The following is a 23,951-nucleotide window of genomic DNA, read 5'->3' on the forward strand; positions in this document are numbered from 1 at the left end:
TCGTCAAGTTATCACTGCGGTATCAAACTAACAAATGGCCTGGTGCCATTATTATGACAATATGACTTCGGTACTTATTGACTGGTCAGTCATTATCGTTTTGTATTTGACCTGGTGTCATCACTTGTTTGAAACCCGACTTTCGCCAGTTTGAAACAATGAAAATGCACTTCAAGATTTAATATAAAATATTTTTACTTGTGGGATTTTTGGGGAGTACCTCGTTCAGGTTTGTTTTTTTAGTTCTTCTTCAGCTATTTTGGTGTGATCGAATTTTTTTTGCTTTATAGAGAATGGGTTGGTTTTTTTTTTCTTTCATCTTAGCGTTTCGATCACTTCAGTGCCTGACCTTCAGTGAAAGAAACGTCTTGTTACAAATCTTTTTAATTGGCATCAACTCCCATTCTAGATAAGTTTATGCAACGTCTGATTGCAATCACAGTAATTTTTAATTGACTACTTTCCTCGGTCAATTGAAAACGTCTCTATTGCTTTTGTCAAAACCCCGAAATTCTATCAAAGAATTGTTTAGATAAGAGACGGAAACTGGGGGTAAGGCCCTGAATGAATCGTATTTTAGTCAGAAATGTTATTTCATACGTTACCTAAGCAATATTGGAGTTTCAAAAACCTTCATTCGCCTCCCTAACGATAACTAAAACTTATGAATTCACTGGGCGTTACTATAGGACAGATTTTCAGCTGTGTTATTTATGGTGCAGAACTCATCAGCGAAGTCATTTAGAAAAGGGAATAAAGTTACTTTGTAAATAATTCACTTATTACTTAACAAGTGTTTTATAAATTGTAATAAATATACTCTAATGCAGTTGTTTTTTATGTCTCTTGTCGTTCTGGTCTGAACAACCCCGTGTATTCCCCCGCTGGTTTCTGCTGGGTTTCTCCCAGCTGAAGGTGCCCCCAGGGCGTTTGTTTGTCTGTCACAGCGTGCTTTCCCTAGTGCATTTCCTCGTGCGCTCTCCGTGCGTTATCCTGAGGTTATCGAGTGTCCCGACAGGCATTCACATGGGCTCTGGTCGACTACGCATCCCCGTGCGCTCCCCGGGTTCCCTCCTACTTTACCCTAGCCTGCAAGCAGGCTCCCAATCTGATCGGCGAGCGAAGCGAGCCGAGATCACAGGCTTACTTTCCCCGTGCATCCAAAGCACATGTAGTTTTTTTAAGACTGACGATGACGTTTAATTCTTGTAATGAACGTTATAGCTAGCTTTGTAGTATTCATCTATATTTTCTCTATTGGAAGTCAGAGTTCTGGGCGCCCTTCGACATTTTCCATTCGAGCCAGAATTTGAAATTTTTGAATTTGAAATTTTCTTTCCATTCGATTTTGCTCCCAAAATTTGAGGTATGTTTTTTCGTCGGGGTTTTTGTTAAGTTTGCATTTCGGAAATTCAACCGTTTTCGGATTTCCTGGAAAGCCATTTGCTCCCATACATAAATTTTCGTAATTTGTGATCGAACGGAAAGCGTTTTGAAGTTTTAAATACCCCGCGCTAATCACAAAAAGAATACTAGCCAATCAAATACTGGCACAAGCCTTTGGAAATTTAAATTGTAAATTCAGTACATGTGATAAACTGAATATTTACTGATCGCGTTGGTTCGGTCGTACTTAACCAACCACGTTCAAAACATCAGCTAGCAAAAACCTACCTTCTCGCCTATGGCTACAAAAGAGTGCCAAGTTACAGTTTCGTACTATCTCTATATGTTTTATGGCGTTTGGAGCTGATACGAAACACGAATACTTAGACAAGACATGAAAGTACTTCAGGCGAACCTTGCAAGCTACACGTGCTTCGTTTGAACCAAAGATGTCGCTAGGCGTTCTCGGTTAATTGAGTCTTGGTCCTCGTCCGTCAAGGTATGTACAAACTCTACACAAAAGTATTTTTTACAGGAAACTTTGCTTTTTCTCTCGGAATTGAGCTCTGTATATATCATCTGTTTATTGGCAACTAGCAAGTGTTAAACTGCGCGCGGATTAGCAAGCGTCAGGTTTTCGTTCTTCCAGCCTTCTAAACATTTAGGTAGAACTTACATCTAGAAATACTCGTCTGAATTTTAGAGCAGTTTGTGCCGGAAAAATCAAAAAGTTGTTATGATATTCCTGAGCCTTACCGAGCAACGTTTATATAAATGTGAAGCCGGTGATTTAATTTCTGTCCCAGTGTATTCACACTAAGTTCTTTTGTACCTCCCTGCCTTCAATATTAAAATTAATCAACTGGATCTCGTTGCTGTTATGGGCAATGCAATTGCTTGGTTGTGCTATTGTTTATTATGTCGATTACTTATGTCGATTTTCTAAATCTCTTCGTAGAGCAGTGATGTTGTCATAAGGCGCCTGATGAATTGCATTCAGTTGCTGAGTTGTGGATGGAAAATGTCTCCTAAATAAACAGTGGTAAGTTCTGTCTTTTTACATTTATTTTTTTTTGTTTTTAGTAATAGCTGTGCAGTACAAACACCGATATCTAAAGGTGTGTTCAAGCCTGCGATTGAAATAATGTGAAATCGCCGCTGAAATTTCCGTCGAACCACCGAGAACTTGCATAGCAGCAAAACATGCCTGCACAAAATTAAAGGGCCTTTATAGACCACTTTATTTAAAAAGAAGTTGGAAACAAAAAAGATTGTTTCTACGAACCAAAGAATTAAATGAAATCAGCGCCTGAAATGATCGGGTAAAAATAAAAGTACGCAGTTGTGGAAATTTGCATTGAAAATATCTTTGGCCAGGAAAAATTTCCAGCAATACCTAATGAATGCAACTTTGACTGAACAAAACCAAATATAAAGTTCGCAGAATATTTCGTTGAATAATCCTTCGTGCTGTTCTACACCATACTCTTTTCTAGGATATACATGTACTTGACATTTTAAAGAGCAGTTTTTCTCAACGATTTATTTAAGTCTGTTTTCTTTTTTAAATCTTACATGCACTTTTCTGGATGACCTTGAATGACCTTCAAGAGGCTGCATTCACAGCCGCTATGTCGGTATTCTAACTTTTATTCAAATTAGTCATGTGATTTGTAGCAAGCAAGGAACTCTTTAGTATTCTGATTAACTTTTCACACCTATTACATTCTGCTGGTGTTAAAATAGATACTTCACTTTAATTTCAAACTAGTATAAGAAGAACAGGGGCAAAGGACGTTTCAAAATGAATGAATTTTTACGGCTTGCGCTTAGCAGAAATCATGTCAACAGAGATCGCCGTGAACATCACAAAAAAAATACTCCTAGACAGCAAAATATAACTTTTAAAACCATTATTTGATCGAAGTTGGCAAAGTGTCCCTTTCGCGTGAGGAGTGTCACGCTGTGAATCACGCAACCATTTTTTAAGGGAAAATGCAAGGGGCAGTTAAACATTGCTTGCGCGGTTTTAAGCTTCCTTAACCTTCTCATTTTAGTGTGTTCAGTACATTGCTTGTTGAATGGGACAAAGTTAAAAGTTAATTGTTGATATAGCAAATTTTCTTTGTTTTTTCTCAGATTACTCCTTCAAGATTTTCAAGGAGTTTACATGGATTCAGCTACGGACTTTCGAATGGCTTCTCCGACTCAAATGGATTGTGGTGGACGCGTCAGATGCCAGCTAAAGTAGTTTTTGAGACATGCCTGGGTACTTTCCTTTTGCTGTGCTTCATAAATGGTAAAGATATATCGATACAAATATTTAAGCCTTTCATTCTTAAAGGGACTATGTCACGGATTTTGACTGATTTTTGAACCGCCAAAATTTATATTTGTGTTGCAGGTAACCTAAAAATAATAGTCCATTTTTATTAAAAATTTCTATATTAGAGCACTGAAACAAACGAGCATGTTTGGCTGTGGATGGCTCAGATGGAAACGGATTGCCATTTGAAAAAGTTAGGCAAACGTTTTCAAGTTGTTTCTGCGCGTCTTCAAAATATAGATATTTATAGCCGTAGTTTGATTTGTATCCGCAAATTAAGGTTATATATTTCTTTAGATGTTCAAAGATAATGTTTATTTTAGGGTAAAGTTGCCAAAGACTAATTTTAGAACATTTTAGACCAAAAATCTGCGAAATCCCCGTGACATAGTCCCTTTAAGAGCGATGAAAATCTAATTTCTCCTTGCAAAATCAGTACTTTGTGGGACAAACGGGTGACGAGAATATAGCAAATCATAAAAAATCTAGGGGATATTGTCTTAATTTATCACCTATTAAATTCTCAGATTTCATGTTTAAAGGAATGTATGAAAAACGGTCAGGAGAATTTTTTTTTCGAATTTGGGATCAAAATAGTTGAATAAACGTGGATCCATGTTATTGAAACCAGCGACCGTAAAAGCAGGATTACCTTATTGTTACTTATTTTCGCGGGTACTTAATTTCGCGAAAGTGGAACAGGAATATTTCGCGAGACTTAATTTTCGCGATTTGGCCAAAAATACGTAATTAGCATAAAAAATACAATAGAAATCGTTTAGAATTAATTTTCGCGGGTCTTTAATTTCGCGATTTTTTGAAAATCGCGAAAATCGCGAAAAATAAGTCCCGCGAAAATAAGTAACAATAAGGTATGTCGACACGCAACTCAAGTTAATTTGTTAGAACGTCACCATATTTTAATGTTAGAATTCACGATATATTAAGCAGCAGAAAACTTCAGTTGTAATCTATAGCATTCACGAGCCTAACGCGTTGAAAATATCAATTGAAAATGTCCACATGGTCAAAGTTTTTCTCATGCTTTCATAACGTGTTGGGCTCGAGAATGCTTTAGATTACAACAAAGTTTTCTGTTGCATAATATATCGTGAATTCTAACATTGGAATATGCTACGTCCTTGAAATTACATGGATTTGTGTTTAATATGTATTTCCATTTTAATGCGTTGAAATCTTGCCGCACTTCATTTCAAAACCTGACTTGAGGCTTGTCAGAATTTGAGGCAGAAAGCAAAAGTTTGTTTAGTTTTACTCGAAAGTTTACCAACAACCTTCGTTTATTTTGTGGACAGTCTTCTGGAGAAAAAACCAGCAAGTCTGTGATATAAGTTTTACTTTGGGAATTTTTTTCTTATGACATATTTAGTAGAGATAATTATGTTGATCTTTGTAAGGATTAAGTAAGTAATTTCTCTTTCAGAAGTATCAGGTAAAATTTGTTTTTATTTCTACTGATCTTTGAAATTGTTACAAATATTTCTCATACTTAGAATTGTAATTTATGTTACAACTTGTACCCCGCTATACCATTTATAATTTGTACAGTTGAATCAGAAAAGAATAACCTACTCAGGTGTTGTAAATAAAATAACGGTTCAAATAAAGAAATTAAAACTTTCATTATAACTACAATTTATTGTTTCTTTTCCTTGTTGTCTTCTACACGAATGAGTAAAAAAGTAATGCGCTTTTAAAAGGGGCCTGGAAACTAGCCAAAATGTAGGCTATCTCTTTTAATGCATTTTGACAATGTAGGGTCGCCGACGCGGGAAAAATTTCTGCACTTTTAAATGGAGGTCTAGTATCAAATCAGAACAGAAAAACCGTCTTTTGATGGATGAAATCTGTATGAAAACTGCAAAGATTTTTCCCGCCAAAAGACTTAGTTTATTTTTTTGACTTCTTACCAGACTCCATTCAAAAGCTCAGCCCTTTTTCCCGCCAAAAGACCTTTGTAGTTTAAATTCACTGCAGGATCCCTGAAAAGGCGCTTGAATTTTTCCCGCCAAAAGACTTAGTTTATTTTCTGACTCACTTCCAGGATCCATTTAAAGCATGTACGTTTCCCGCCAAAAGACTTACTTAATATTAACCCACTGCAGGATCCGTGAAAAGCGCTTAAATTTTTCCCGCCAAAATACTTACTTCCAGGCCCCATTTACAAGCGCATATATTTTTCCCGCCAAGACTAAGAATTTTCTCCCTCGACAATATAAGGCCATAATTATTTTTTGTCCTGGCAAGATGACCTGAGTCATTTAAAAGTCAACTATTGTCTAGAGAAGCCTTTTTTTCCCAAACTAAAATACCTATCAAAACGCTCAATCAATTGCATCAATTGTCAAATCAAAGCTCTTTTTCTTTGTATTTGTTATTAGGTTAACGCCATGCACGTAGTATCTTGTAGTTTCCTATTTCAGACAAACGCAGCTCATAGCTACACAAAGCGGCAAGCACGACCAAATGAACTCTGCTATGTGGTTGTGACTGGAATGGGTACTGAAAAGTTTGACACTTGGTTTTATGTACATGAAGTGCTAAATTGCCTCGCATAAATTTCACTAAGGCTTTCTAGGCAAAAAAAGAAAATCTTATAATTTCATATATCAAGTTGAACCTAATCGTTGGCATAATGAGTTGTCTCGCCCAGAAACAGTAATTTTTAAATGCTATTCTCTGCCTAAACTGAGCCGTGTTCTTCTTTACCCAAGCTGGCCGAGGATATCTATATTGTTCATATAAACGTCACAAGGTATCCTACATTATTTTGGAGCATCCATTTCAGTCACAACCTTGACTATTAATTATTCATTAACTAAAGCTACCTACTAAGCATTTGGCTATCAATGTAAGGAATGACGGTATTTTTCAGGAATTACATCTAGAAGACCTGCAAGGAAAAAAAGAGTAATGTTTACTATCGAAGGCTAAATTTTAAGAGATCGCAAGAAAATCGTAAAGACAATAATCTTATCCAGTTAGAACGAGTCTCGGTAAGTCGATAAGTGGAAAGTTCGTTACGAGGATCAAAGGTACAAAGACGACAATAACATGAAGACTTAAGTTTGTAACAAAAAATGCAGATATTCTACACAACAAAATGAAAGAAATCAATAACCCTTATTTATATTTACTTCAGATCCACTAATTTGAAGTGCGAAGCTGCAAAGGTTCACATCAACGAATTCCCAAAGCAGCAAAGATAAAAATAAAACAAAAAAAAAAGAAAAAGGTTTGAAAGGAATCGACTGTAAACAAGGCTTGGGATGAACTTGCTTTGGACTAATTGTCGAAGGAGCTTACTGCACAGAGATTGTAAACACGTACAAAAGAAATCACCACTATACTATCAGAAGTTAAAAACATTGCCAAGAGAAAGTAATAAGGTCATCATTTATTATAAAGAGCTCAAAAAGTTGGTATTTAAAAAAGGGCAGAATAAAAAATGGTTACCTTTAGACTCTATCCAATTCCTACTAAAGAGACGCGCAAAATATCTCTACAAGAAATGAGTAAAGAAAGGAAACTGCGTTAGTTGTATGAGGAAGTAACATGAATCAAGAAACATCACGTGATTAGTCATGTACCTGTCCCGTGTCACAAAGGCATGTGGTAATCACGTGACCTGGGCCTAGCATCTCTGCAACCTGTGAAAATGACAGAGATAAACACCGTTTAATACAAGAAACAAACTTTGGTGCGACGAAAAGTAAGTTATATCAGCGGTTTTTTGGTAGGAGGGGTGGAGAATTGTGGAATAAAACAAGTTAGTTTATCTTGTTTTCTCATCGCAGTCATTTTGACCAGGATATAAACTTCAACATGGCTCGAAATAAGGCATCACTGTAAGTATCCGATGTGAATTTCCATAAATTAATGTGATTTCTACATGAAAGATTCACAAATTGTCTATGATTTTACTCATCAATCACGACGTGCTGGGAAACTCGTAATTGTATCCTGATATATTGGTCTAGTACAGCTGGTCTGTAGGATCATTAATAAACAGGCAAATGTATTCAAGCGTAAGATATTTTCTATTATCAGACTGATGCAACTTACTATAGTAGAGGGATGTTTATGACATATATACCTTGACTGCAGCAGCAACATTTAAGCCTGAGGAAGCTCCTACAAAGAAGCCTTCTTCGTGAAGTAAAAAGAACGTCTGTAAAAAGAAAATGGGAAAAAACAAACAAACAAATGAATTACAAGTAGAAGACTAGAAGGCACTTAATTAACAGAAGAAACTAAGAGTATCTCTTAAACACAAATATTTCTTGCCGGTCACTAATTAACAACTTCAAAAGGCTTAAGAGAATCTGCAAGCCGGCTCTGGGCAAGTGATTGAATTGGCATCAAAAGGAAATTCAAATGGAAGGCGGGATTTGTGTGGACGCTAAATTTCAGGTGGACGGTGTCACGCAGTCTGTCGACACTAAGTTTTGTGTGGACGTGCACGTCGAGTTTTATGTGGATGTTGAGTACTGTGTGGAAGTCGTGTTTCCTGTGGAGGCGAGTCTTGTTCGGACGTCGACTTTTATGTGGACGTCGGGTTTTGCATGAACGTCAAGCTTTGTGTGGACAACGTCAAGTTTTGCGTGAACGTCATGTTGTGTGGACGTCGAGCTTTGCGTGAACGTCAAGATTTGTTATATTTATATTTCTCATTAATGATTGGTGGTGGTACATCAAGTACTTTTATTGGAATTTAACAATGTATCAGCACTGAAAGGATAAATGGCAATAAACTATATCAAACCTTTCCTTACCATCTCAACAGCTTCTTTATCAGTCACAAACACAGCATCATCAACAGGAGCTCCATCTAGATTGGTTGTTAAGCGACCCTGTCCAATACCTGTACAGAACACCAAAAAAATAAAATTTACAGTTTTAAATTCCACGAAACATGATATCTCTTCAACAATTTAGCCCTCTTAAAAGGCGACGGCAGCTAGCAATTTCGCCACATATAGCGGTGATTATTTGCTACTTAGAATAGTTCAAATTTAGTTTTCCCTAAGAGCCCTAAGCAGGAAAAAAGGGGCACGCCTTGCTTCATGTTATGCTTGTTGCTACCTACTACATAACATTTTGAAAGGGCTGGAATGGCGCTAGAGATTCCAAATCAGGGGCATCGCCAGCTTTTTGAAGAGTTGTTGCCTGGCCTACCGCTTCTTAAGGGATTGGGGGGGGGATGGGGGGGGGGGGGTGAGGTCCACTGGGAAGGTCAGGATTTTCTCATTCTACGTGTAATTTGACAGTTCCTAAATTCTAACATTTCATAACAAGGAATTGCGCCAATTTTCGCGCTTCCGTAAATAAACACACTTTTCTTTAACATCACGTGCCGTTGTACGTTTGCCTGAAAGCTGGCTAACCAGTTGCAAGATATATAATGTAAAATAATATAAAATGAAACTGTCCTTGTTTAAAATGCTAAGATATGTTAAAAATTGCTTTCTATTTCATTTAAAAGAGTACTTCAGCTTCATTTTTCTCTTGTACATTTTACAAATACGATTAGGCTAAATAAAAAATTTGTAGGCCGGGGCCTATGGGTCTATAGGCTACTTATGCCCCTGAAAAGTTAAATGTACAGTGTACTTAGCTTGGGGGTGTAAATAAGGAAATTGAAAGTGTAAATGTTAGACGGCATTAAAAAATAAGAGCCATTTCTCACTATCAAGGAGACATACAAAGGATACTGAAATTTAGCCTGAGAAACATACAAAAGACATCTCTCAACACATACTCTAAACAGGGAAACTTCACACTCAGATCTGTGTATTGTAACAACATCAGTTAAGGGACTGTTTTCGCTTTCTCCCTTATGCATGGGGGCGGGGAATGCAGTAAGTGTGCAACAAGAGGTCTTGGATTTCACAATTAACTTGGTACTTACCTTCTGTAATGGAGCTGCCATCACTTCTTTTCAATTCTCCATATTTGAAGTAATTGTACAGTACACTACCCTGTGGTAAATAGAAGACATACAGTTATACCGTAAGAGCAGTTGAAGCATACCACCAATCTTTTTTTAACAAATAAAAGATAGTTTTCAACGATCTTTGAAAATGATGCCTGCTAGAATTCCACGCATATACAACAGCTATATTCTAAACTCTGATAAAGAACAGCTTTTTTCCGGGTTATGCTCCATATACCAAGTCCCCCGTGACATCACTGGGTACGGTTGTTATATAATTACTTCTTGACGTCACGCACACCAAATAATAGTTGTCATTTGGGAAATGAGGACAGTTGGATCAGTCTGAACTGTTAGGACACTTGGGACAACTGGGACAAGTGGAACAGGCTTAGTAGGACAGATGGGACAACTGGGACACTTGGGACAACAGGGACAGATGGGACAAGTGTTACAAGAGGGACAACCAGGACATCTGAGACAATTGGGACAATTAGGACAACCAGGAAAATTAGGACAACTGGGACAACCGGGACAATTGGGACAACTGGGACAACCAGGACAACTGGGAAAATTGGGACAACTGGGACAATTGGGACAACTGGGACAACTTGGGACAACTGGGACAATTGGGACAACTGGGACGATTGGGACAATTGGGACAACTGGGACAACTGGGACAACTGGGACAATTGGGACATTTGGGACAACAGAGACAATTGGGACAATTGGCCAAAGTGAGACAACTGGGACAATTGGGACAATTGGGACAACTGGGACAACTGGGACAATTGAGACAACTGAGACAATTGGGAAACCTGGGACAACTGGGACAATTGGGACAACTGGCCAAACTAGGACAACTGGGAAAATTGGGACAACTGGGACAATTGGGACAATTGGGACAACTGGGACAATTGGGACATTTGGGACAATTGTGACAACTGGCCAAACTGGGACAATTGGGACAACTGGCCAAACTGGGACAATTGGGACAACTGGGACACCTGGGACAATTGAGACAATTGGGACAACTGGCCAAACTGGCCAAACTGGGACAACTGGGACAATTGGGACAACTGGGACAATTGGGACAATTGAGACAATTGGGACAACTGGGACAATTGGGACAACTGGCCAAACTGGGACAACTGGGACAACTGGGACAATTGGGACAATTGGGACAACTGGGACAACTGGGACAACTGGGACAATTGGGACAATTGGGACAACTGGCCAAACTGGGACAACTGGGACAATTGGGACAACTGGGACAATTGGGACGATTGGGACAACTGGCCAAACTGGGACAATTGGGACAATTGGGACAACTGAGACAACTGGGAAAACTGGGACAATTGGGACCATTGGGACAACTGAAACAACTGGGACAATTGGCACAATTGGGACAACTGGCCAAACTGGGAAAACTGGGACAACTGGGACAATTGGGACTACTGGGACAACTGGGACAATTGGGACAATTGGGACAACTGGGACAATTAGGACAACGGGGACAATTGGGACATTTGGGACAACTGGGGCAATTGGGACAATTGGGACAACTGAGACAATTGGGACAATTGGGACAACTGGGACAATTGAGACAACTGGGACAATTGGGACAATTGGGACAATTGGAACAACTGGTCAAACTGGGACAATTGGGACAACTGGGACAATCAGGACAATTGGGACAACTGGGACAACCAGGGCAACTGGGACAATTGGGACAATTCGGACAACTGAGACAATTGGGAAAATTGGGACAACTGGGACAACTGGGACAATTGGGACAACTGAGAAAATTGGGACAATTTGCCAAACTGAGACAACTGGGACAATTGGGACAATTGGGACAATTGAGAAAACTGGGACAATTGGGACAACTGGGACAATTGGGACAATTGGGACAATTGGGACAACTGAGACAATTGGGACAATTGGGACAACTGGCCAAACTGAGACAACTGCGACAACTGGGACAATTGGGACAACTGGGACAACTGGGACAATTGGGACAACTGGCCAAACTGGGACGATTGGGACAACTGGCCAAACTGGGACAATTGGGACAATTGGGACAACTGAGACAACTGGGACAACTGGGACAATTGGGACCATTGGGACAACTGAAACAACTGGGACAATTGGCACAATTGGGACAACTGGCCAAACTGGGAAAACTGGGACAACTGGGACAACTGGGACAACCAAGACAACTGGGACAATTGGGACAATTGGGACAATTGGGACAACTGGCCAAACTGGGACAACTGGGACAAATGGGACAATTGGGACAACTGGGACAACTGGGACAATTGGGACAATTGGGACAACTGGGACAATTGGGACATTTGGGACAATTGAGACAACTGGGACAATTGGGACAATTGGGACAATTGGAACAACTGGTCAAACTGGGACAACTGGGACAATCAGGACAATTGGGACAACTGGGACAACCAGGGCAACTGGGACAATTGGGACAATTGGGACAACTGAGACAATTGGGACAATTGGGACAATTGGGACAACTGGAACAATTGGGACAACTGAGACAATTGGGACAATTTGCCAAACTGAGACAACTGGGACAATTGGGACAATTGGGACAATTGAGAAAACTGGGACAATTGGGACAACTGGGACAATTGGGACAACTGAGACAATTGGGACAATTGGGACAACTGGCCAAACTGAGACAACTGCGACAATTGGGACAACTGGGACAACTGGGACAACTGGGACAATTGGGACAACTGGCCAAACTGGGACAATTGGGACAACTGACCAAACTGGGACAATTGGGACAACTGGGACAATTGGGACAATTTAGACAACTGAGACAATTGGGACAATTGGGACAACTGGCCAAACTGGGACAATTAGGACAATTTGCCAAACTGAGACAACTGGGACAACTGGGACAACTGGGACAATTGGGACAATTGAGAAAACTGGGACAATTGGGACAATTGGGACAACTGAGACAATAGGGAAAATTGGGACAACTGGCCAAACTGAGACAACTGGGACAATTGGGACAACTGGGACAACTGGGACAACTGGGACAATTGGGACAACTGGCCAAACTGGGACAATTGGGACAACTGGCCAAACTGGGACAATTGGGACAATTTAGACAACTGAGACAATTGGGACAATTGGGACAACTGGCCAAACTGGGACAATTGGGACAATTGGGACAACTGGGACAACTGGGACAATTGGGACAACTGGGACAATTGGGACAATTGGGACAACTGAGACAATTGGAACAATTGGGACAACTGGCCAAACTGAGACAACTGCGACAACTGGGACAATTGGGACAACTGGGACAACTGGGACAATTGGGACAACTGGCCAAACCGGGACAATTGGGACAACTGGCCAAACTGGGACAATTGGGGCAACTGGGACAATTGGGACAATTTAGACAACTGAGACAATTGGGACAATTGGGACAACTGGCCAAACTGGGACAATTGGGACAATTTGCCAAACTGAGACAACTGGGACAACTGGGAAAACTGGGACAATTGGGACAATTGAGAAAACTGGGACAATTGGGACAACTGGGACAATTGGGACAATTGGGACAACTGAGACAATTGGGACAATTGGCCAAACTGAGACAACTGGGACAACTGGGACAATTGGGACAACTGGGACAACTGGGACAATTGGGACAACTGGCCAAACTGGGACAATTGGGACAACTGGGACAATTAGGACAACTGGGACAATTGGGACATTTGGGACAACTGGGGCAATTGGGACAATTGGGACAACTGGGACAATTGAGACAACTGGGACAATTGGGACAACCAGGACAATTGGGACAATTGGAACAACTAGCCAAACCGGGACAATTGGGACAATCAGGACAATTGGGACAACTGGGACAACCAGGGCAACTGGGACAATTGGGACAATTGGGACAACTGAGACAATTGGGACAACTGGGACAATTGGGACAACTGGGACAACCGGGAAAATTGGGACAACTGGGACAATTGGGACAATTGGGACAATTGGGACAATTGGGACAACTGGGACAACTGGGACAACTGGCACAATTGGGACAATTGGGACAACTAGGACAACTGGGACAATTGGGACAACTGGGATAATTGGGACAACTGGGACAATTGGGACAACTGGGACAATCGGCACAATTGGGACAACTGGCCAAACTGGGACAATTGGGACAATTGGGACAACTGAGACAACTGGGACAACTGGGACAATTGGGACAACTGAAACAACTGGGACAATTGGGACAATTGGGACAACTGGCCAAACTGGGACAACTGGGACAACTGGGACAATTGGGACAATTGGGACAATTGGGACTACTGGGACAATTGGGACAACCGGACAATTGAGACAACTGGGACAACCGGGACAATTGGGACAACTGAGACAATTGGGACAATTGGGACAACTGGGACAACCGGATCAATTGGGACAACTGAGACAACTGGGACAACCGGACAATTGAGACAACTGGGACAACTGGGACAACCAGGACAATTGGGACAACTGGGACAATTGGGACAACTGGCCAAACTGGGACAATTGGGACAATTGGGACAACTAGGACAACTGGGACAATTGGGACAATTGGGACAACTGGGACAATTGGGACAACTGGGACAATTGGGACAATTGGGACAACTGGGACAATTGGGACAATTGGGACAACTGGGACAATGGGGACAATTGGGACAACTGGCCAAACTGGGACAATTGGGACAACTAAGACAACTGGGACAATTGGGACAATTGGGACAACGGAAACAACTGGGACAATTGGGACAATTGGGACAACTGGCCAAACTGGGACAACTGGGACAATTGGGACAACTGGGACAATTGGGACATTTGGGACAACTGGGACAACTGGGGCAATTGGGACAATTGGGACAACTGAGACAATTGGGACAATTGGGACAATTGGGACAATTGAGACAACTGGGACAATCGGGACAACCAGGACAATTGGGACAATTGGAACAACTAGCCAAACCGGGACAATTGGGACAATCAGGACAATTGGGACAACTGGGACAACCAGGGCAACTGGGACAATTGGGACAATTGGGACAACTGAGACAATTGGGACAACTGGGACAATTGGGACAACTGGGACAACCGGGAAAATTGGGACAACTGGGACAATTGCGACAATTGGGACAATTGGGACAATTGGGACAACTGGGACAACTGGGACAATTGGGACAATTGGGACAACTAGGACAACTGGGACAATTGGGACAACTGGGACAATCGGCACAATTGGGACAACTGGCCAAACTGGGACAATTGGGACAATTGGGACAACTGAGACAACTGGGACAACTGGGACAATTGGGACAACTGAAACAACTGGGACAATTGGGACAACTGGCCAAACTGGGACAACTGGGACAATTGGGACAATTGGGACAATTGGGACAATTGGGACTACTGGGACAACTGGGATAACTGGGACAATTGGGACAATTGGGACAACTAGGACAACTGGGACAATTGGGACAACTGGGATAATTGGGACAACTGGGACAATTGGGACAACTGGGACAATCGGCACAATTGGGACAACTGGCCAAACTGGGACAATTGGGACAATTGGGACAATTGGGACAACTGAGACAACTGGGACAACTGGGACAATTGGGACAACTGAAACAACTGGGACAATTGGGACAACTGGCCAAACTGGGACAACTGGGACAACTGGGACAATTGGGACAATTGGGACTACTGGGACAATTGGGACAACCGGACAATTGAGACAACTGGGACAACCGGGACAATTGGGACAACTGAGACAATTGGGACAATTGGGACAACTGGGACAACCGGATCAATTGGGACAACTGAGACAACTGGGACAACCGGACAATTGAGACAACTGGGACAACTGGGACAACCAAGACAACTGGGACAATTGGGACAATTGGGACAATTGGGACAACTGGCCAAACTGGGACAACTGGGACAATTGGGACAATTGGGACAACTGGGACAACTGGGACAATTGGGACAATTGGGACAACTGGGACAATTGGGACATTTGGGACAACTGGGACAACTGGGACAATTGGGACAACTGGGACAATTGAGACCACTGGGACAATTGGGACAACCAGGACAATTGGGACAATTGGAACAACTAGCCAAACCGGGACAATTGGGACATCAGGACAATTGGGACAACTGGGACAACCAGGGCAACTGGGACAATTGGGACAATTGGGACAACTGAGACAATTGGGACAACTGGGACAATTGGGACAACTGGGACAACCGGGAAAATTGGGACAACTGGGACAATTGGGACAATTGGGACAACTGGGACAACTGGGACAATTGGGACAATTGGGACAACTAGGACAACTGGGACAATTGGGACAACTGGGATAATTGGGACAACTGGGACAATTGGGACAACTGGGACAATCGGCACAATTGGGACAACTGGCCAAACTGGGACAATTGGGACAATTGGGACAACTGAGACAACTGGGACAACTGGGACAACTGAGACAACTGGGACAACTGGGACAATTGGGACAACTGAAACAACTGGGACAATTGGGACAACTGGCCAAACTGGGACAACTGGGACAATTGGGACAATTGGGACTACTGGGACAATTGGGACAACCGGACAATTGAGACAACTGGGACAACCGGGACAATTGGGACAACTGAGACAATTGGGACAACTGGGACAACCGGATCAATTGGGACAACTGAGACAACTGGGACAACCGGACAATTGAGACAACTGGGACAATTGGGACAATTGGAACAACTGGCCAAACCGGGACAATTGGGACAATCAGGACAATTGGGACAACTGGGACAACCAGGGCAACTGGGACAATTGGGACAACTGAGACAATTGGGACAATTGGGACAACTGGAACAATTGGGACAACTGGGACAACCGGGAAAACTGGGACAACTGGGACAACTGGGACAATTGGGACAATTGGGCCAACTGGGACAACTGGGACAACTGGGACAACTAGGACAACTGGGACAATTGGAACTACTGGGACAATTGGAACAACTGGGACAACTGGGACAATTGGGACAACTGGGACAATCGGGACAATTGGGACAACTGGCCAAACTGGGACAATTGGGACAACTGAGACAACTGGGACAACTGGGACGATTGGGACAACTGAAACAACTGGGACAATTGGGACAATTGGGACAACTGGCCAAACTGGGTCAACTGGGACAATTGGGAAAATTGGGACTACTGGGACAATTGGGACAACCGGACAATTGAGACAACTGGGACAACCGGGACAATTGGGACAACTGAGACAAGTGGGACAATTGGGACAACTGGGACAACTGAGACAACTGGGAGAACCGGACAATTGAGACAACTGGGACAACTGGGACAACCAGGACAACTGGGACAATTGGGACAACTGGCCAAACTGGGACAACCGGGACTATTGGGACAACTGGGACAATTGTGACAACCAGGACAACTGGGACAATGGGGACAATTGTGACAACTGGGACAGCCAGGACAACTGGGACAATTGGGACGATTGGGACAACTGGGACAACTGGGACAACCAGGACAACTGGGACAACCAGGGCAATTGGAACAATTGGGACAGGTGGGACAAGTGGGACAACCAGGACAATTGGGACAGCTGGGACAACCGGATCAATTGGGACAACTAGGACAATTGGGACAATTGAAACAACTGGGACAACTGGATCAATTGGGACAATTGAAACAAGTGGGACAACCAGATCAACTGGGACAGCTGGGACAACCAGGACAATTGAATTGATGATGTTTGTTTACTGAATATCATACAACTTTCAACCTCTGATTGCTATTGTCATTATTCAGGAGCCTCTACATTGAGGGTTTAGCTTACCTCAGGATCAGCTAAAATAACTTTAACATTTGGATTCTTTGATTTTAAATATGTTCCTACACCTGCAATTTAAAACAAGTAAAATAAAATTAGGGCAAGTAGATACACAATTGTGGGAGGTGCACTGGCCTTATGGTTACTATGCTGGACTTTGAATTGAGTGGTTCAGGTTCAAGCCGTAGCCAGGGTCACTGCATCATTTGTGTTTTGGGCAAGACACTTCTTTTTTTAAAGTGCCTCTCTGCACCCAGGTGTGTTGTATTAATGTACTGGTGAATTGATTGCTTGGAGGTAATCCTGCCATGGACTAGTATCCCATTCAGGTCAAATCAAAGGGACCCAGGCTGTAGCTTGTGAAGCTCAGAAGAATGTATAAATATCTCCTTTGTATACAGTTTCCATGGATAACATACTAGTTATGCAACGCTTTCGAGTGGTATACTACAGAATATCCCACGAGTCGCTTGTATTTTCTCGGTATACACACGAGCCTTTAGGCGAGTGTGTATACCAAGAAAATACAAGTGACAAGTGGGATATTCCATAGTATACCACGAGAAAGTGTTGTGTAACTATTTTATACCATGCCATAGAAAATACGCTTACTAAATTTCGTCGAGAATACAATCGCAGCGCACGATGGGAAGGTTGGGTTGAATACCGTCGAATATACAACGGCTTTCCTGTATTCTGATTGGCTGTATTTTCTATGGCATGGTATAAATTAGTGTAGGAGACACAGTGGTCTAATGACAACCTATTGGGTACCAGCATTGGTCAGGTTAATTGTACAGTGTTCTTGGGCAACACACTAATATTCTCACACAGTCTCTCCACCCTGGGGTATAAATGGGTACTGGTCAACTGATGGTAGGTTAAGTCTGCATTAGAGCCTAGTGGCCAATCAGGTTGGAGCCTATCCCAGTTTCAGTAGCATGAAGCAACTAGGAGTATTTCTTCTCCCCCCTGGATGGGATGCTAGTCCACACAGCCTGGTCACCCCCAGCATTAAAGTCACCAGTACCCATTTATTAACCTGGATGCCCCCACCAGGGTTACCGTAAACCTGAACTACTTGATCCAGAGTCCAGTGCACTAACCATTAGGCTACGCATCTCCTACACTGGTCAACTGTGAGGACAACATCAAAAAGTGCTAGGTAAGTTCTGAAGAAATATCTTTACCAGCTAATGTGCCCCCAGTCCCTGTAGAAAAAGTAACAGCATCTACCCGTCCATCTGTTTGATTCCAAATTTCTGGTCCTGTCGTCTCAATATGGGCTCTCCTATTGGATATGTTGTCAAACTGAAAAAAGAAATATCAGTTAAAACTAATAAATTGAATGATTAATTATTTTTTAATCAATTACTGTAAAAGCTTTATTAAGTACCCCCAGGGGGAGGTCTATATCTTTTGAGGACCTTTTGAAGGAGGAGGGGGAGGGGGTGGGTCATTTCATATCAAATATCATTTAGGGTACATATTAAAGAAATAAAGTGGACTTTTTGATGTTTTAAATATTGCTGCTAGATAACACATTTTCACAAAATATCAACAATAACAAGTAAATGTAGTGGATGAATACCCTTAAAAATATAAAGGTATGTTTTTCCCTTGTTCATAAATTGCCACGATTTACCATCTAAGGGAAGGAGTGGGGGCTTAATACAAGGGGGGGGGGTTAAAAATTAAACTTCCAGATGGGAAGCTTATTAGATAGGGAGTCCTAAAGGAGAATGGGGTTCAATGGAGCTTTTACAGCACCGGTAATTAAAATCAAAATCATACTTGATGAAAAAGAGGGTGGCAGCTGCTAACGCTTGGAGAAGAATTAAAAGTCATTCATTATCATGAGATTCTAACTAATCTACCATGCTCTTTCTAATTGTGTCCATTTACATCCTAGAATAACTTCATGTTAAATCACCTGATTTGTCCAGATTGCATTTTCAATACTTTCAGCAAATCGTCTGGCCTAATTTGCAGAAAAAATACAATAGACAGGTTAATCAATTCACAAAAAACACATATCAAGTCTGTCCAAATCCATAGGAGTGCTGATTTAAATTTCTCTTATTTTCCTCATTACTTTCAACAGGAGAAGAAACAACTTTATTTATTACCTGATGGTTGTAGTTCATTTGATCATCAAATGGCACAGCAGGCACTGGTCGCACATCAGCACCTAAAGTCCTAAGTACATCTATTTTCTCCTACAAAACAAGACAGAAGGCAAGGCATTGTTTTACAAACTACGATAGGCTTGATTTCTGCCGCCTTCTCGAGTCCGGTCTGTTGAGGGGAGGAGCGCAGGATCCCAAAAAGCTGCTGGAAATCAAGCCTATACTTTTGGTGGCACATTGGTTATTGTTTTGTTTTGTTTTTGCAGAGTATCAACACATTTTCAATGGTTTCAAGTGCCTCCCATCCTGTCTATCTCACTTAATGCCTCATGCTACTGGCTTATTTCACCAGCTGAAAGAGAGTAAATTATCAGCTCACATTTCATTAGCAAACAAAGAAGGTGCACAGGCCAGGAAAGCCAGCTGGTGTTGTTGATGAGCCTGCCTAGTTTTTTCACAGCTACATCCCTAGGGGATGCCCGTCACAGTGCCCCCACCTCCCTCTTTATAACTCTAGTAGATATTTTTAACTTATTTATTTTAAAACAAACTGTAGTTCTCTCAATAAACCTGTATTGAAATTATGTGGTCTAATATCATATCGCAGCTCTATGTACCTGTGATTGTGTATCTGGCATGTATATAACACACTTGTAGCCTTTTGCAAGACAGATGTGAGCAAGCCCTATCCCTAAAAAGTCAATAAAAATTTATTTCAATTACAACTGGTCCAATGAGGTATACGTATACCATTAATAATAAATTCAGACTATAAGGAGGGGGGCGTGGGGGTTTGCGGTGTTACGGTGTTGCTCATTTTTTTATGCGGTGTTGCGGTGAATGAAATTAAATCTTGCGGTGTTGCGGTGATCTCAAACACTACGGTGTGCGATGTTTGTGTTTTTTAACCTACGGTGTTCGGTGAAACGAAATTATTAGCGATGTTACGGTTTCTTGTCTAACACTTGCAGCTACATTTATCTCTGTTATCTTCGTTGAACCCGTCCTTATATGTTAAATATTTAACAAAAATACAGTCAAATATTGTCTATTTAATCTTAAACCCAATCCTAATACGTTTTTATTGATGAGTAACTTGATTATATTGTGGTGACGGTGTTTCATTAAATTTTCTTGCGGTGATGCGGTGTTTATGTATTATTTTTGTGGTATTGCAGTGTTCGGGGTCCCCCTATGTCCCTCTCTATAAGAAATTTGGAGTTCAAGAAATTGGGGGTAAAATTACAGAGAAGTATTATCCAAGGGGAACCAAAATTGGTTAGAGAAATCAGGAGTTTTGAGAAACCAAGGGTTTTTGAGAAATTAGATTTTTTTACTGAGTACAATAACATTGAAACAAACCTGTGTTCCCAGCTGTGCCTTCAACCACTGTTCCTCCAGGTTTTATTAGGCCTAAAATGAAAAACAGAATTTTAAAGATCTGCTGGTTGAAGTGGGTCACAAAACTAATGAGGACAGTGGTGGCATAGGGGGGGGGATACGGAGGACATCACTACGCAAGGGAAAAGAAGGTAGTGGATGTGGCCAGGTCATGTTCTCATAATGAACACCCACCATGCAAACCTGTGCACTAACATAGGCCACCAAAAGCAGAAGTTGATGGGACTAGAGGGTCACTATTTTCAAGGGGTTACTTTGGGAACTTAACGCTATAATTCTAAAAATTGCCAAAGATGTTCAAACCTTTTTCTTCTGCTTCTTTTACAAGGTAGAGTGCAGCACGATCCTTTACTGAGCCACCTGGGTTAAGATGTTCTGCTTTTGCTGTGATGTCACATCCTAGAAATGAGATAGTTTAAATTTGAGAAAAATCAAATCACGCCAGGTGGGAATACACAGACAATCTACACACAAGCTCCCCCACACCCTAAACAAAGGCAACTATTACTCCCCATACTTCTCACCTGTTTTCTCACTAAGCTTGTTAAACCTTATCAGAGGGGTGCTGATAGGAACAAATAAACAAACTAGTTAGCAATGAGCAGTAGAATAACACTTTAAATGTAATGAGACCAGCCAGGGAAAAAGACAAGCAACAAGAACTGGATATGTTGTCTAAAACTTTTCAAACCCAGTTTGATTTTTATTTCCCCCTAGTTTTGTCTTAGATTATGTTACTGAATATGAATATTAAAAATAACCAAAACTGGTTTGAAAATTTTTAAACCAAAGATAAATTTAAACCACAGCAGATACAGTGTCCAGATCTATACAGGCCAAATAGCTAGGACCTACAGAGCAATCCAGTGACCAGGACAAGGATTTCAAGCTGCTACATGTGAAATACAGAGTAACAGAGCTCAAGCTCTAATACTAAAAAGATATCTATCCCTGCCTGCTTTGTCTCGTAAAAGCTATTAAAGGCATGAAACAAGGAAGTAACTTAAAAGTCTATCTAACTAGAGCTTATTCCAGTTTCAGAAGAATAAAGTATATGGTTGTTTGTTTCTTTCCCTCCACGACCTACTTACTTTCCCCTCACCGCACCCCCAGGCCCCTCCCACACAAACATGGGTATATACCTTATTGTTACTAATTTCGCGATTTTCGCGATTTTCAAAAAATCGCGAAATTAAAGACCTGCGAAAATTTATTTCAAACATTTTCTATTGTATTTTTTATGTTAATTACGTATTTTTGGCCACTTCGCGAAAATTAAGTCCCGCGAAATATGCCTGTTCCATTTTCGCGAAATTAAGTTCCCGCGAAAATTAGTAACAATAAGGTAATAAACTGATATAAAAAAGGGGTTGTTCTCTTCTTACTTGCCAACCATTCCAATAAAACCATGGCGCAACTCCTTAAAAAATAAAACAAAACAGTCTTTACCAAAACAAATATTTGTAAAAAAAATAAATTGAAAATATACAGTCTACAGGGTGGGGGTCTTTTAGGAAAGTGGAAGGGCTAAAGCAAGCGCATCAGCAGGCACAGTAATTTGGTTTTCTTTCCCAATTCAATTGTATTTGAATAAAGATAAGTAATAGAAGAGAAAATTAAAAATGGTAACAAAAATTAAAATACAGCAAGATTAAAATGCAAGGGCAACTTACACTCATGGGAAACTGCACATATTTCAGACCTACCGATATACATACATACATACTTTACTGTATAGCTCCCCTGGGGGGTGGGAAACATATATTGGTGTATGAACTGGGAGATCTAAAAGGCTGCTTTCCTTTCCTCCCCTCCCCCCCCACCCTTCTGCCACCCCTAGCTTTAGCAACCAGTTTGAGATCAGGGCCCAGTTGTATAAAGGGTGGATAACTCTATTCACCGGATAAATCGCTACCTAACATGCTGCACTATCCACCGGATTGTGATTTATCTGGTGGATAGCATTAACCACCTTTCGAACAACTGGGGCCTGGAGTTTTTTTCAAAACAAACTGGTAAATTATGTTGTTTTGCCTTGATAATGCCATAACATACATGGGTTTGTTAGTCGAAACCAGAAGTCTCCTGGCAGACCAGCAATAATGCAGGGGCAGGGGGGAGGTAGGCTGGGGAGGAGGCCATTTGGGAGGGCAGGCCTTAGATTTAAACTTTTCTCTTTTGCCTCCCTTAGATAGTATTCAAAAAAATAAATTACAAAATTAAAAGGGGTTTGGGAAAAATATATAGGGAAATTAATCAATGAGCTCACATTTTTGTTTGTAAGTGTTTTTAAGATTTGTCATGCCCCATCAAAATAATGAGATATCTGGAGTCGCTGTTATTTAATGTTTGCCACCAGAGAAAAACATTTGCAACATTGTTTTAATGCAATTAGAGTAAGAAAATTTGTTGAGATAAAAATTGCCATAGTGTGTGGATCATTTTGGGACCGCCTACCATCAGAGCAGTGAGCTTACTGCATGCAAATTAGCTCCAATTTATCAACATGGTTATTTCATGACGCTGACAGAAGAATTATTTTTTTAACACTTACCTTGGAGAAATATCTAACTCTTAAATTAATCAAAGGACGAACTTTTAAAAGTCTTAAATTTTGCGCGACCTTTTTGGCGGCCATGTTGGAAGAGCCGCTGACACAAATAGGGATCGATCATTTATCGATTGATTATTGTAATTTGTTCGCCCCGTAGACTCTCAATGTAAAAGCTAAAAACAATTTATGTTTCTACGGATACGGATGAAAGCTAAGATTTGCCACCCTTAAAGCCAAATATCAACGTTTATGAACAAAAAAACTGACA

General features: G+C 41.2%; 1 protein-coding gene across 1 annotated transcript; it reads right to left on the bottom strand.

The window, feature by feature from the left end:
- Nucleotides 1-6,364: 6,364 nt before the first annotated feature.
- Nucleotides 6,365-23,776, bottom strand: LOC144629911 (uncharacterized). The gene is made up of 16 exons (XM_078488158.1): nucleotides 23,684-23,776; nucleotides 22,515-22,549; nucleotides 21,654-21,694; nucleotides 21,433-21,528; nucleotides 21,091-21,141; nucleotides 20,346-20,419; nucleotides 19,729-19,818; nucleotides 19,533-19,580; nucleotides 18,790-18,910; nucleotides 17,606-17,667; nucleotides 9,645-9,714; nucleotides 8,509-8,597; nucleotides 7,830-7,904; nucleotides 7,324-7,383; nucleotides 7,190-7,235; nucleotides 6,365-6,626 (listed from the first exon to the last, which is right to left on the bottom strand). Exons 1-16 carry the CDS (start codon nucleotides 23,765-23,767, stop codon nucleotides 6,580-6,582), a joined length of 1,089 nt encoding a protein of 362 aa, XP_078344284.1. The 5' UTR covers nucleotides 23,768-23,776; the 3' UTR covers nucleotides 6,365-6,579.
- Between the last annotated feature and the right edge of the window lie 175 nt (nucleotides 23,777-23,951).

The sequence above is a fragment of the Oculina patagonica genome, chromosome 11 (genome assembly GCF_052425735.1).
Source record: "Oculina patagonica isolate OP01 chromosome 11, crgOcupat, whole genome shotgun sequence".
NCBI classification, from domain to species: domain Eukaryota; kingdom Metazoa; phylum Cnidaria; class Anthozoa; order Scleractinia; family Oculinidae; genus Oculina; species Oculina patagonica.

Bases quoted from the DNA above. Each gene is read 5' to 3' on its own strand.
- LOC144629911 (XM_078488158.1), bottom strand. From the start codon at position 23,767: ATGGCCGCCAAAAAGGTCGCGCAAAATTTAAGACTTTTAAAAGTTCGT. The intron at 9,715-17,605 runs GTAAGCTAAACC...TATTTACCACAG, and splicing joins TTATTTTAGCTGATCCTGAG to GGTAGTGTACTGTACAATTA. The intron at 7,236-7,323 runs GTACATGACTAA...CATTTCTTGTAG, and splicing joins GCCTTTGTGACACGGGACAG to AGATATTTTGCGCGTCTCTT.